The sequence below is a fragment of the Barbus barbus genome (genome assembly GCF_936440315.1).
Source record: "Barbus barbus genome assembly, chromosome: 18".
In the NCBI taxonomy this organism is placed as follows: Eukaryota; Metazoa; Chordata; class Actinopteri; order Cypriniformes; family Cyprinidae; genus Barbus; species Barbus barbus.
In genome coordinates this window covers 30921286-30936285 of record NC_136746.1, presented here as the reverse complement: position 1 = coordinate 30936285, position 15000 = coordinate 30921286, and the positions used below count along the sequence as shown (strand labels likewise).

The 15000-nt window shown below is 36.3% G+C and overlaps 2 protein-coding genes across 2 annotated transcripts in view; one reads left to right on the top strand and one right to left on the bottom strand.

The window, feature by feature from the left end:
* Positions 1–7953, bottom strand: part of stk32c (serine/threonine kinase 32C) — a gene marked incomplete at both ends in the record, with an annotated part of 88669 nt that extends 80716 nt beyond the window's left edge. The window contains one exon of the mRNA XM_079439880.1: positions 7872–7953. Coding sequence (XP_079296006.1) covers positions 7872–7953 — 82 coding nt within the window. The remainder of the gene's footprint in view (positions 1–7871) is intronic.
* Positions 7954–9769: 1816 nt separating this feature from the next.
* LOC306884081 (leucine-rich repeat-containing protein 27-like) lies at positions 9770–13628 on the top strand. The gene is made up of 5 exons (XM_079439736.1): positions 9770–9986; positions 10055–10185; positions 11906–11964; positions 12041–12166; positions 13280–13628. The coding sequence occupies exons 1-5, from the start codon at positions 9876–9878 to the stop codon at positions 13474–13476; spliced, it is 624 nt and encodes a 207-aa protein (XP_079295862.1). The 5' UTR covers positions 9770–9875; the 3' UTR covers positions 13477–13628.
* Positions 13629–15000: the final 1372 nt, after the last annotated feature.

The following is a 15000-nucleotide window of genomic DNA, read 5'->3' as shown; positions in this document are numbered from 1 at the left end:
GTGAGTTTATTGAACTCACTCATTATACGATGCTTCAGTTCTGCAGTTTGATAATCAGCGGTCAGTGAGCGTGTAAATCAGGGGTCTCCAACCCTGCTCCTGGAGAGATACCATCCTGAAGATCACATTTCACATTTATGCATTTAGCAGACGCTTTTATCCAAAGCGACTTACATTGCATTCAAGTTACAGTTTTTACATTTTATCAGCTCTTGCTTTCCCTGGGAATCGAACCCATGACCTTGGCGTTGCTAGCGCCATGCTCTACTATTTGAGCTACAGGAATCACAAGATTTCAGCTCCACCCCCAATCAAACACACCTGAACCAGCTAATCAAGGTCTTCAGGGCTACTTGATAATTACAAACAGGTGTGTTGCAGCAGAGTTGGAACTAAAGTCTGCAGGACGGTAGCTCTCCAGGAGCAGGGTTGGAGATCCCTGGTGTAAATCATTGCAGTTTGCATAAACTCAATTAGCTTATCCCTGTTTATTATTTCTGCTCACATAAACACAGTATTAATATAAGAATACTAGTGTGGTGCAAACTGAGCTGTGTGTTTTTGAAATATTGAGCTTTAAGCAATTATTTATTATTACTCACAATATTGCAGGTTTAATTCCAAAAGTCCCTTTTGAGTATTATTTTAGAAATAATTATTAAATAATTATTGTGCATTTTTAATCTAGTAAAGATTAAGTCTACTGTAAAATTATTTAAATAAAACAAAGATACAAAAAAATAGGTTATAAAAACATGTTTTATAATGCATATTTGGACAAACGTAGGAGTTCGTCCACATGTTCCATGCATGCAGACTATTTGCTTACTGTGCACATATTATATACACTATATGATGCAGAAATAAGAAGAGTAACACTATAGTACTGTATGCTGTTGATAGGAAGGGATTCTGTGTTTGATGGGCATCAGTGACAAAACCTTTGTTTAGGTTCTTAACTGGAAGAAGTATTCATTAATAAATAATATTTTTGTAAACATTATAAATTAATCATAATATAATCTACATTGCATAAATAATAAATACATATTTTAATACTTAATTTATAATAAAACTATTATTATTATTATTATAAATATAACATTTTTATTCTGGTTGGGGATTAAGTTACACTGTAACAGTTAGTAGCTTTATATAAAACAACTGTCCTCATTTAGATGCTGGATAAGTGTGTGTGTGTATGTGGGTGTGTGTGTGTGTGTGTGTGTCTGTGAGTGAGTGTGTGAGTGTGTGTGTGTGTGTGTGTGTGTGTGTGTGTGTGTGTGTGTGTGTGTGTGTGTGTCTGTGAGTGTGTGTGTGTGTGTGTGTGTGTGTGTGTGTGTGTGTGTGTGTGAGTGTGTGTGTGTGTGTCTGTGTCTGTGTCTGTGTCTGTGTCTGTGTCTGTGAGTGTGAGTGTGAGTGTGTGTGTGTGTGTGTGTGTGTGTGTGTCTGTGAGTGTGTGTGTGTGTGTGTGTGTGTGTGTGTGTGTGTGTGTGTGTGTGTGTCTGTGAGTGTGTGTGTGTGTGTCTGTGAGTGTGAGTGTGTGTGTGTCTGTGTCTGTGTCTGTGTCTGTGTCTGTGAGTGTGAGTGTGAGTGTGTGTGTGTGTGTGTGTGTGTGTGTGTCTGTGAGTGTGTGTGTGTGTGTGTGTGTGTGTGTGTGTGTGTGTGTGTGTGTGTGTCTGTGAGTGTGTGTGTGTGTGTCTGTGAGTGTGAGTGTGTGTGTGTCTGTGTCTGTGTCTGTGTCTGTGAGTGTGAGTGTGTGTGTGTGTGTGTGTGTCTGTGAGTGTGTGTGTGTGCCTGTGAGTGTGAGTGTGAGTGTGAGTGTGTGTGTGTGTGTGTGTGTGTGTGTGTGTGTCTGAAGCCTAATGATGGAATTACAAGACAAAGGAAAACTACACAGAGAATGAATGAAGGGAGACAGAGAATCTGATGGAACAAACGCACCAGAACCAACAAAACCACAGCAGACACACATTCAGTGTTTTCTTTTTTTCTTTAGCATCATTAAGATACTATTAAAGTTTTAGAAATGCTTACAATTACTTTTTAACTTATATTTGTTCAGTTTTAATTTGAGCAATTCTGTTGTGTGCCTTCTGTGTCATTTTTAGTAGTTTTTTTTTTTATATGTCAATATAGTTTTTACTAATTTTTATTTTGGTTTTAGTTATTTTAGAACATCAAGTTGAACTAAATTAAAATGAGAAATGTTGCCTTGGAAAGTAGCAGAAATAATAATAATAATTTATATGATTTTATATGATATATAGCAACCATTTATGTCAACAATATACAGTAGATTTCATTTCTATATGCAACCTTATTAAATAACATATAAACTAAAAATCAGCATTTTTGGTCAAATGCATGTCAATGTTTTGTATTTACTTACTATAATATGAACATGTATTAGGATGGATATACATGTACTTGACATGTCCTATATACAGTATATATATATACATACAGTTGAAGTCAAAAGTTTACATACACCTTTCAGAATCAGCAAAATGTTCATTATTTTACCAAAATAAGAGGGATCATTCAAAATGCATGTTATTGTTTATTTAGTGCTGACCTGAATAAGATATTTCACATAACAGATGTTTACATATAGTCCACAAGACAAAATAATAGTTTAATTGATAAAAATGACCCCGTTCAAAAGTTTACATCCCCTTGATTCTTAATACTGTGTTGTTAGCTGAATGATCCACAGCTGTGGTTTTTTAGTTTAGTGATAGTTGTTCACAGGGGTGGTGATGGCGCAGTGGATAAGACACATGCCTTTGGTGTGAGAGACCCGGGTTCGAATCCACTGTGAGACACCAATGTGTCCCTGAGCAAGACACTTAACCCCCAGTTGCTCCAGAGGCGTGCGACCTCTGACATATATAGCAATTGTAAGTCGCTTTGGATAAAAGCGTCAGCTAAATTAATAAATGTAAATGTTCATGAGTCCCTTGTTTGTCCTGAACAGTTAAACTGCTGTTCTTCAGAAAAATCCTTCAGCTCCCACAAATTCTTTGGTTTTCCAGCATTTTTGTGTATTTGAACCCTTTCCAACAATGACTGTATGATTTTGAGATCCATCTTTTCACACTGAGGACAACTGAGGGACTGATATGCAGCTATTACAGAAGATTCAAACACTCACTGATGCTACAGAAGGAAAAACATGCATTATAAACTTTTGAACAGAATGAAGATGAGTACATTTTTCTTGTTTTGCCTAAATATCATATTTTTTCATTTAGTACTGCCCTTCAGAAGATACTTACATGTTTTACCGGAAGACAAATTAAGTTAAATTTACCTTGATCTTCAAATTCAAAAAGTTTTCACGCCCCAGCTCTTAATGCATGGTTTTTCCTTCTGGAGCATCAGTGAGTGTTTGAATCTTCTGTAATAGCTGCATATGGGGAAAGGGAAGTGATGTGTGGCCAAGTATGGTGACCTATACTCTGAATTTGTGCTCTGCATTTAACCCATCCAAGTGTACACCCAGTAGTGAACATACACCCGGAGCAGTGGGCAGCCAACGCTGCGGCGCCCAGGGAGCAGTTGGGGGTCCGGTGTCTTGCTCAAGGGTCTCACCTCAGTCGTGGTATTGAGGGTGGAGAGAGTGTTGGTTATTCACTCCCCCACCTACAATCCCTGCCGGACCTTCGGCTTACAAGTCCAACTCTCTCTCCATTAGGCCACAACTGCTCCAGTACATGTATATCCATCCTAAAACCTGTCAAAACATGTTGACATTATAGTATCAACTCGCTCGCTCGCTCTCTCTCTCACACACACACACAAACAACATCTATAAAGAAGAAAAAATAAGATCAACATTAATAATCTCAACCTGCAAATAAGATATAACACTGACGTTTGTAACTCCAGATCCTGATGACCAGCGTCAACATGAGCATCACACTCGCCTCAAAGCATCATGAACTCATCAACCTGAAGTCAACATGAAATCAAACTGACGTATTGTGATGGTTTCATCAAAGTCTAATGGTCATTTGGTGCTTTAGTCTTCTCTTTCATGACTACAGGCTCCACACTGCATCTTCAGTGAGGAACACACTCTGAATCACACTGAATTATTGATGCCAGCCAAGAGAGCAGCTCAGAATTAGTGGTAAAGCAGTCAGACTGAAGCAGATGAAAGAACAGCCAAAGATGACAGAAGATCTGGGACTCTGTGTGCTTGATAAGTGTTTCTCACAGCTCAGTCTTTACCTACTTCATTAAAGGGCCGTACATGCAGATATATGCACACACACACACAAACACATTATCTAATACAAATAACTGTCTCAGGAAGCACACGTGAAATGTTTATTCTCAGCTCATGCATATTTGATTTCAATAACATGTGACGCGTTTTACCCTGCGGCGCATCAGTCTACGGCTCCTCATCAAGCTCAGCGTCAGGCTGTGATACGTCTTCCATAATTGTTTTACATGCATGCACTAAATCTCTCACTTTTGTCAATTTACAATTTAATTAAAGGAACATTTCAGCCAAAAATGTAAATTCTGTGATCATCCTAATGTTACTTTGCTGTGAGTACATTGATTCACATTCAGTAAGATATGAGCATGAGTAATTAGCTTGTTGCAGTTTGCTTGTTGCAGGCCACCGGTGTCGCTAATAAGAGTTTCTGAATTCTGCATATAGAGCCTTTAAAAGGCAGACGACAAAACTGCAGCGTGCTTATAATAAACAGAACATATGTGACCCTGGAACACAAAACCAGTCTTAAGTGTCGATTTTTTTTCAAATTGATATTTATACATCATCTGAAAGCTAAATAAATAATCTTTCCATTGATGTATGGTTTGTTATGATTGGACAATATTTGTCTGAGATACAACTATTTGAAAATCTGGAATCTGAGGGAGCAAAAAAATCTAAATATTGAGAAAATCACCTTTAAAGTTGTTCAAATGAAGTTCTTAGCAATGCATATTACTAATCAAAAATTAAGTTTTGATATATTTACGGTAAGCAATTTACAAAATGTATCCATGGAACATGATCTTTATTTAATATCCTAATGATTTTTGGCATAAAAGAAAAATCTATAATTTTGACCCATACAATGTATTGTTGTCTATTGATACAAATATACCCCAGCGACTTAAGTGGTCCAGGGTCACATATGATATGTTGGTGTGGATGCTAATATACTTATCATTAGTTATCGGTTTTGGTGTGAACAGGCCTTAAATGATGACAAAACAGTTTTTGTTCGCATTCTCAAATTCTTTCTGCAGCTCTTTTTGGACATTATGTATAAAAACAGGCCTGAGTCTACAGCTCAATGTGGGTCACATATTTCCTCCAGATACTCATGAGAAACTGACAAAACACAGATCTCAGGCTGAAGCAAACCTCATGAGCTTCTCTCGCTCCTTCTCTCTCTCCCTGGAGTCCTCTTTCATGTAAGGATCATGAGGAATAACCCTTTTTCTCGTCTAGCAGCATCAAAGCGGCTGTATGCGTGATGAAACACAAACCGTTCTCCAGCATTAACGCCGCACACCGATTACCGATGTGAGAATCTCGTGGAAGGGTGAGAGAATCAAACCAGCAGACAGATCAGATCTCATGTCTATCCCAGAGAACCGCTGAGGATTCTGATAATGATGTGGATATTATTATCACTGTGTGGTTAAACTGGCTTTATTTCAGTTAAATGACAAATACTGTCAAAATCTCGTCCTACGTCCGCCAAACCTTCAGTCTGTTCAGAATCAGACTTTCTGTAATGGATGATCAGATATCTGTAGTCTTATCCAAAACATCTCTGACAGTAATTCCTCCTGGAGATCTCAAGTATCATCCATCAAACACAGCAGAGACCTTCAGTCTGTTCCGGCTCAGACTACAGTTACTCGTGTATTGGACTTTACATGTTGATCAAAACACCCCAGACATATAAGAAAGGAATAGTTCAGCCAAAGATGAAAATCAGCTGGAAATGTGCTCATCCTCAGGTCTTCTCCAGATGTTAACTGATGGACTGGAGTGGTGTGGATTATTGTGATGTTTTTATCAGCTGTTTGGACTCTCATTCTGACGGCACCCATTCACTGCAGAGCATCCATTGCTGAGACACTGATGCAGAGACACATTTCTACAAACCTGATGAAGAAACACACTCATACTGATCTCAGATGAGCACATTTTCATTATGTGAACTACTCCTTTAACAGAATGTTCTTCCATCAGCTCTTTCTTTCTTGTCTGAATGTACAGCCAACAATACCTTCAAATGTCAAGGATGTCAAGCAAAAGGATTTGTGAATCCAACATTTTTATACTTCTCTCCTTTGTACTTGCAATTTAAGTAATGTTCATCAATAAAACCCATGAAAACAAATACACAACAGCGTTCGGTCGTGTCCTGAACTCAACTCATTATCCCGCACATAATTGTAATTACTTTCACATTCATTAGTGCAGTGATTTTCATGTAACAGAAGCAAGCAGCATCGAGTCCATACTGTATCTAAATGGGTCATTACGCGTCCTCCTCCAGTCACATCATATGATTACAGATCCACAGTGAACTGACCTCATTTCTGGCTTTTCTGACACGTTCTGACCTACAGACTACAGCTTTCCTCTTCAAATGTGGCATAACTCCCTCAACAAACACATGTTCAGTCACCATTCATGCCTTTTCTGATAGAGCGGTATAATTTCCCTGGATTTCCGTAATCCTCACTAATTAACCAATTAAACAGCAAATGATTTAATTGGCAGGTTTTGTTCCTGCGTTCCAGCTGATCTCTATAGTCACATTGAAATCGGATTTGAAATGTAATACGCCTTAAAGAGGCAGAAAACAATAAGTGGAACATTTGCATTGCGCACCCATATGACGAAAAAATGTATTTTTTCTGCCAAAATATATTTTAAATATATGTTGTAAACAGTGAAGCTCCATGAAATGTATTTTTGAAATGAACAAATATTTAGTTTCAACCTTCACATACCAAAATAAAAGTATTTCAGAGGCAAGAAAACACATTTCCAATCTGACAGCAGCCTACTTTTCAGCTGAATGCAAATATGAGATTAAAAAAATATCTAAAAAAATATATATTTATAATGATTTAATAATGTTTACATTTTATGGAACATTGTATTTTCTTGCTAATTTTTATTCATGTTAACACTTGTTAATAAGCTTTTCTTCAAATAGGACATGTTTTTAAAAAGATGTATTTATATTTTTTAAATATATTTTTTTATATTTTGGTATATTTACATAAATATAATATTTTAGCAGATATTTTTGTCCATTATTTTGAAATGTATCCAAAAATATATTTGAAAATATATATATTTGTTGTATGGTTTGTTAATAAGACATCTGCTATATTCAGAATCATGATCTCAGTTTCTTCTGTATTTATAGCATAAGTTGCAGCATACTGCCTTTTCAAACACACAGTACTCAGTGCGAGTAAAAGTGAACTAAAATGAAGAATAATGCATGTTTTACTGTCCAAGACCATTAATAAAACGACCTAGAAACATAATTTACACTTTAATGAGGAAAACAGAAAATAAATTAATACACTTGCACTTGAATTCTGAACTCTGTATAAATCAGCCTCAGAAAATACTGTTGTCATCAGTTTTATAAACCCAAGCATGCACCAGTTCATCCAGCAAAAGCTCGTCTGTGTTTCTAAATGCACTGATACATTAGATCAGATTCACTGTTTAAAAGGTTCTTAAAATGTGTAGCATCATGTGGTAAATGCACTGTTTTAAAGTCAGAAACACAGTGATGTTAGGAGTCAGATGCACATGCTGTCTGTGTGATGTTGTGATGCAGTGTGATCCTCACCATCCTCTTTGTCGTCGAAGACGGGTCTCTTGGATGAACTGTTCGCTCCCATCCTCTTCTTCCACTTGCCCCAGTGAAACATTGATGCTCTGCTCTCATTCCTTTCAGCGCGACGGAAACTGATGCTGCTGGATGCCTCTAAAACACGAGCATCTCTGACCAACGCCGCTGCGCTCCGGGAACAACGGGTCTAGAGACTCACACACTGAATCTCGGAGCTGGAAACGTGTCTGGATCCGCTCAGACTGACGGTGAGCTCCAGCAGCAGCAGCGACTATATCAGCCTCCCCTCCCTCACGCGCACGCGCACGCGCGACCTACCACTGAACTACAGATTTCATATTAGTCTACCTTGGTGTGTTATGAGACATTAAAGTCAATAAAAGAAAGAAAACATATGTGCTATGTGTCCCTGGACCACAAAACCAGCCATAAGGGTCAATTTTTCTAAACTGGGATTTCTACATCATCTGAAGCTGAATAAATAATGTTTCCATTGATGTATGTTTGTTAGGATAGAACAATATTTGTCTGAGATACAACTATTTGAAAATCTGGAATTTTGAGGAAATCGCCAAATGAAGTCCTTAGCGAAGCATATTAGGCTACTAATAAAAAATTAAGTTTTTATATAATTAGGAAAGGGAATTTACTAAATATCTTCATGGAACATGATCTTTACTTAATAATCTAATGATTTTTGGCATAAAAGAAAAATGGATATTTCTGACCCATACAATGCAATTTTTTCTGGCTATTGCTACAAATATACCTGCGCTCCAGGGTCACATGTTTATAGTAGTGCTGTCAAACGATTAATCGCGATTAAATCGCATTCAAAATAAAAGTTATTGTTTGCATATGTATGTGTTCTATGTATATTTATTATGTATAAATACACACACGTGCGGTATTTATTTTTAAAATATTTACATGTCTATAATTATATTAATATAATTTATATTATAGATAAATATATTTAATGTATAAACATAACATATTTTTCTGAAATATATACATGTATGTGTGTGTATTTATATATAATAAATATACACAGCACACATATATTATGTAAACAATAACTTTTATTTTGGATGCGATTAATCGCGATTAATCGTTTGACAGCACTAATTTAATATATACAATATACCAGTTTGCAAGCAGTGAAATTGGTTATTTTTGTAGGCTAAAATAACAGAAAGGAATGAAACCGGAAGTCTCGCACATTCGAGCGGATGTTAAATTGAGGTGGATGTTGAGGGAGACGTGATGGAGATTTTGGATTGACTTGAAGAACACATGAATAATACATATATATTTAATATATAGCCTAGTCTATTATATAAGCGACATTATATAAAATTGAGGTGTTCTTCAAGTACTACATCCAAAGCCATTGTAAATCTTACAGCAAAAGGGATCAAAATGGTAAAATACCAGAAACTAAAAAAGAAATATTAGGCGTTATTTGTAGTTGTTGTAGTTGTTTTTGTTGTTGTTGTTTGTGTGTGTGTGACATACATAACAACAAAACGTGTCTTAAAAGTCCTGATCAGGTAGAAATAATTCTGAAATAATTCCTTTGTAATTTAAAATAATTTATATTTTACCACATGAAGCACATTGTTACCTGAGCAAGCTTTTTTATAGTGAGTCTACTATTTAATAAAACCTATTGAGATATTATTAAATTTCGGGGCGTTTTTTCTTTAAATTATTGTTGGTTTACTTCTTCGCCGTTTCACAAATAAATGAACAAAAACAATTAATTAAATTAATGATTAAGACATTTCAGTCAGGGTAAGTTTTGATACTCTCTGTGTATTTGTCAAACGCGTTCGGATGTTTGGCCTCCGCCGCTCGCCGTAGTTTTGGTTTCGCTTTCACGCGCCGTCACCATAGCAACGACTGACAACATCCCATCCGGCAGCAGTCATAACCTTCAGCAGCTGATGTGATTATTACAGGATGGTTCATGCTCTGCTGCTGTTCTAATAATCAAACATGAGTGAGCTCCATCTGAGCCTCCACCGTGAAGAAGGAGACACGCTGCACCTGAGCAGAAGAGCCCTGAAGAGCATCCCAGCACCTGTGTTAAACATGACACATCTACAGGTAGAGTAACAGCACAATGCATTCTTATATTGAGTTCAGACTCTCATGCGTTCCTCTGCATGTTCTAGAGTTTGTATCTGGAGGGGAACGAGATCAGCAGCCTTCCTGAGCGTTTCTTCAGCAGGCTGTCGTCTCTGGTCTGGTTGGATGTGAGGAACAATCGACTCACAGGTTTACCGGCCGCCATCGGACAACACCGGCGAGTGAACAAGCCATGCAAAAACCAATCAAAACGCACTCATTCTTCATCAGATTTGGAGAAATGTCTCAGCAATGGATGCTCTGCAGTGAATGGGTGCCGTCAGAATGAGAGTCCAAACAGCTGATAAAAACATCACAATAATCCACACCACTCCAGTCCATCAGTTAACATCTGGAGAAGACAAAACCTGAAACAAATCCATCATTAAGACGTTTTTAACTGAAATACCATAGAGTCCATAATAACTGGACAGATGTCTCTCATACTGATGGCACCCAAACAGGCAAATACTGATTTTATTATTCAGCTAGAGTGTGGAGGGATATGAAATACAAGAAACTACACTAAAAAACATTTTCAGTCAGAATTAGCTGAGAAACAAACTGAATTCTGAAGAAGAAAACTCTTTGTGTTTTTTACAAATTTACAGTGTAGCACGGCTATGAAGGAAATCACTGACAGTGCCAAAAACATATTTTCTTACAAATATCTAAAAATTAATCTTAAATCATTTACTTGAGAAGAACAAATGACTTATGATATGAAATCTTGTTTTCAAAAATAAAAGTATCAAAATGAAATGAGTTTATTCTTAAAACAAGAACAAATATCTGCCACTGATAGATGTTTTTTCTTGTTTTAAGCATAAACACTCCCTTTTTTTTTAATACATGTTTTAGAAAACGACTTAATTACATCATTTTTTATTTCAAGTCTTGATTTAAGGATGTTTAGATATTTGTGCTGAAAAACAAGACAGAAATACTAAGAACAAACATCATTTTTGCAGCTCAATGATCAATTTTACACTTTAGCTTTATTAGACAATTAATATTTAATATTACCTAACTGCACTGACTCGATCAGATGAGAACAAAACTTGAATAATGACTCTATTGTCTTCTATAGAGACTGAATTTGCTTCATAATGGTTGAATTTCACAACATTAACAGTTATTTTTCTCTTTATCACTGTGACGATGCTTTGAAACAATCTATATCGTGTATATATAGCGCTGTAGAAATAAATGTGACTTGATATACAGTTGAAGGCAAAACTTTACATTCACACACACACACAGACACACACACACACACACAGACACACACACACACACACACACATCTTATGCTTTTATAGGTTCATCCAAGGAGTTAACAGATTTGACTAAGTAAGTTTACAGTTTATTTAATGCTATACTATGGGAAACAGTGATCATCTGATCAATAATTTATCATGTCTCTTCCCTTTCTCCCTCAAACACACAGACACATACACAGGATGTCATAACTATATAGGCCTATAGTTTTAGGATTCATCAGTACGGATTATAGTTTTATTATATTAATAAATTACACTTTTTAGAAGTTTTTAATGTGTCAACTCTCACTCTTTCCTACCTATTATTATATGGCTTTAGTGCTTTTATGGAATAGGAGCTGATATACATATTCAAGCGCGTGCAAATTCTGTATTCTGATCGTATGTAGTGGGCCGGTCTGGGCCAAAATGACTGTAACTGATAAATTCTTGATAAAAATAGGATGTTTAAGGATGTTTAGATATTTGTACTGGAAAACAAGACAAAAATACTAAGAAAAAACATAATTTTTTGAAGTTTAATTATAGTTTAGAGTCACAAATATCATGACTGCAGTGATCACAATCCAGTAAATCATTGTAAATGAAGCTTTTCGTTCTTTCTTTGTCTTTAAGGTGCTTGAAGACGTTACTGTTGGAGGGCAACCCGATCTCAGCGCTTCCTCCAGAGCTGGGTTTGTACGCACACGTGTGTTTGTGAAGCATGTGACGAACACGTGATGTTGACTTTGTACCTCTGTCTTTCCTCAGGTCACGTGATCTCGCTGAAGGCCTTGAGTCTGAGGACGTGTCCGCTCACGTTTCCTCCTCGAGACATCTTGGACCGTGGCCTGCCTTCCATTCTCCGTTACCTGCGCTCCTCACAACTGGGTGAAGGTGAAAGAAACCTGAGAGCGAGGTGTAGATGTGTGTGTGTGTGTGTGTGTGTGTGTGTGTGTGCCATCTGTGGCTTTGCATAAAAAGGATGGCCTGCCTCAAAAATAGCTCCTTGCCCTGGTTCTGCTTGACTGGTGTGAGATCTGTTCCCTTGGAGACGCTCGTGAAGCTCAGCTGGATTCTGGCGCTGCTGCGAAAACGATCAATAACCCCAGACGCAATAATCTCACACTCATTAGACTGACGAGTGATAAAGTCAGCTCTCGTCTGATTATACACTGCATTACTGGGGAATGATGCTGAGATCTTAATGAGGTTTAAAATGAAAATCAAATAATCAGCAGGAGTGTGGTTTGATTGGAGAGGCTGAAAAAAACACAATCCTAACCTCATTAAATCCTAAATCAGGGTACCGACTGAACCAGTGCTATTTTAGTATTATTTGTTTTTATTAGTGCTGTCAAATGATTAATCCATTCCAAAATAAATGTTTTTGTTTACATAGTATATGTCTGTGTACATATATATGTATTTACATGTACTGTATATATTTATATGAATATAAATTATATCATATTTAAATATATTTAGTATATAAACGTAACATATTTTTCTTAAATATATACATGTATGTGTGTGTATTTATATATACATAATAAATATACACAGCACACACATATTATGTAAACAAAAACTTTTATTTTAGAAGTGATTAATCATGATTAATGATTTGACAGCACTAATATATATATATATATATATATATATACATATACATGCAAAAAATATAAATATAAAAACTATTTAAAAATATTAATATATTATAAAAACTATAATAGTATAACTTTACACTGAAAACTATTTTATAGTTGCCATTTTAGTTATCATTAAGAACACTGGGTTGAAACATAAGAACTATGAGCTGGGATTAAAGTTAAGTGTGAGAAGTGTTTCAGTGGTTGAGGGTTGGTTGAATCACTATGAGCACCTGTTATAGTGATGACTGACGTAACAAAAACCACTAATAATCAAAGATCCGCTCCTGTTTATGTGTGAGCGTGAGCTCAGTGGTCATGTTTAAGTGTGTGTCACCTCAGTTTGTGTCTCATCCAGAGGCTCCTGCCGTGGAGAAGCTGCGTCTGTCTGAGCTGGATCGGTGTGAGGAGAGCGAGCCGGAGATATTGCGCTTTGAGGAGCTCCGGCGCAGGATGATCCAGATGGAACGGGCTGAATTAGAGTCGGCCGGCGACGGAGGAACCAGAACACAGAACATCAGGAGCTGCAGAGCTGGATCCCATCACCAGACCTGATTTCAGTAACAAGAGAAACAGCTGCTGCTTGATTAGATTCTGCTGCTGATTAAACATCACACGGGTCTCTGTGTCTGTACTCGCTAATGGACAGAGGAGTCCAGCTGTCTAGTGAAAGTTCAGACGCTTAAAAATAAAGGTTCCACAAAGTCTGTTGGTTCCGTGATGAACGTTTAACATCCATGGAGCCTTTCCAAGGTCTTTGGAGTTTTAAAATGTGACCCTGGAACACAAAACCAGTCATAAAGGTCCATTTTTTGAAATTGAGATTTATGCATCATCTGAAAGCTGAATAAATAATCTTTCCATTGATGTATGGTTTGTTATGATCGGACAATATTTGTCTGAGATACAACTATTAGAAAATCTGGAATCTGAGGGAGCAAAAAAATCTAAATATTGAGAAAATCTCCTTTAAAGTTGTTCAAATGAAGTTCTTAGCAATGCATATTACTAATCAAAAATGAAGTTTTGATATATTTACAGTAAGAAATTTACAAAATATCTTCATGGAACATGATCTTAATATCCTAATGATTTTTGTCATAAAAGAGAAATGTATAATTTTGATCCATACAATGCTACAGATATACCTGTGTTACTGATGACTGCTTTTGTGCTGCAGGGACACATATGTGTTACAAAAATGGTTGTTTTAAGAACTGTATACTGACAGGTCCTTTGGGGAACCAAAAATGGTTCTTCTAATAGTTCTAACCTCTATTTCTAAGGGTGCGAAAGTGCATTCTTTTATAAATTAGTGCAAAATTTGAAAAGAACAGTTGAATTGACATGAACAAAACCTGATGATCATGTTCTCCAGCAGGATGTGAGAAGATCCAAAGAGCATCTGGAGCTTCAATGGAAGAAGAACATAACTGAAAAATTAAATGAGCGAATAAAAAAAAATTCACTCAGAAATTGCTAGCAAATTTCACAAATAATTACAAAGAAACATCAAGTGGCACATGAGTTAAACAATCATTTTTGTAATTTTTGTGTACAAAGAGTCACATGGTCACATTCTGACCGTCATAAAAAAATAGTGTACAATCTGAAAGATTTCTTCATTCATTTTACATCATAATTTTTCTGTTTTCAATTTGTTTCAAACCTCTGAACCATATTTCCAGAATTCAATGGAAAGAAAATCCCAGACCAGGTATTTTTTAGGCCTCACAGTATTCACTGAAAAAAAACATTTTCACTCAGAAATGGCTAGTAAAGTAAAGTTCACACATAAATACAAATAAACACAAGTACAGGGTTTCTGCGGCTCTTAAAAAGCCTTAATTTGTCCCTTCACAAATTAAACCCTTAAAAAGGTCTTAAATCTGAACAGAAAATATTAAATTCATGAAGTCGTGGCATTAAATGTTGCACACAATACAAAAATGAATGTGTTATTTTCCAGCACAATTATCTAAACATCCTTAAATCAAGATACATTTAGATGCAAAATGAAGATATGAAGTCTTGCTTTCTGACAAATTGATGAAAATGAAGTGAGTTTATAATTAAAAC

Bases quoted from the DNA above. Each gene is read 5' to 3' on its own strand.
- LOC306884081 (XM_079439736.1), top strand. From the start codon at position 9,876: ATGAGTGAGCTCCATCTGAGCCTCCACCGTGAAGAAGGAGACACGCTG. The intron at 10,186-11,905 runs GCGAGTGAACAA...TTTGTCTTTAAG, and splicing joins GCCGCCATCGGACAACACCG to GTGCTTGAAGACGTTACTGT. The intron at 12,167-13,279 runs GTGAAAGAAACC...TGTCTCATCCAG, and splicing joins CTCCTCACAACTGGGTGAAG to AGGCTCCTGCCGTGGAGAAG.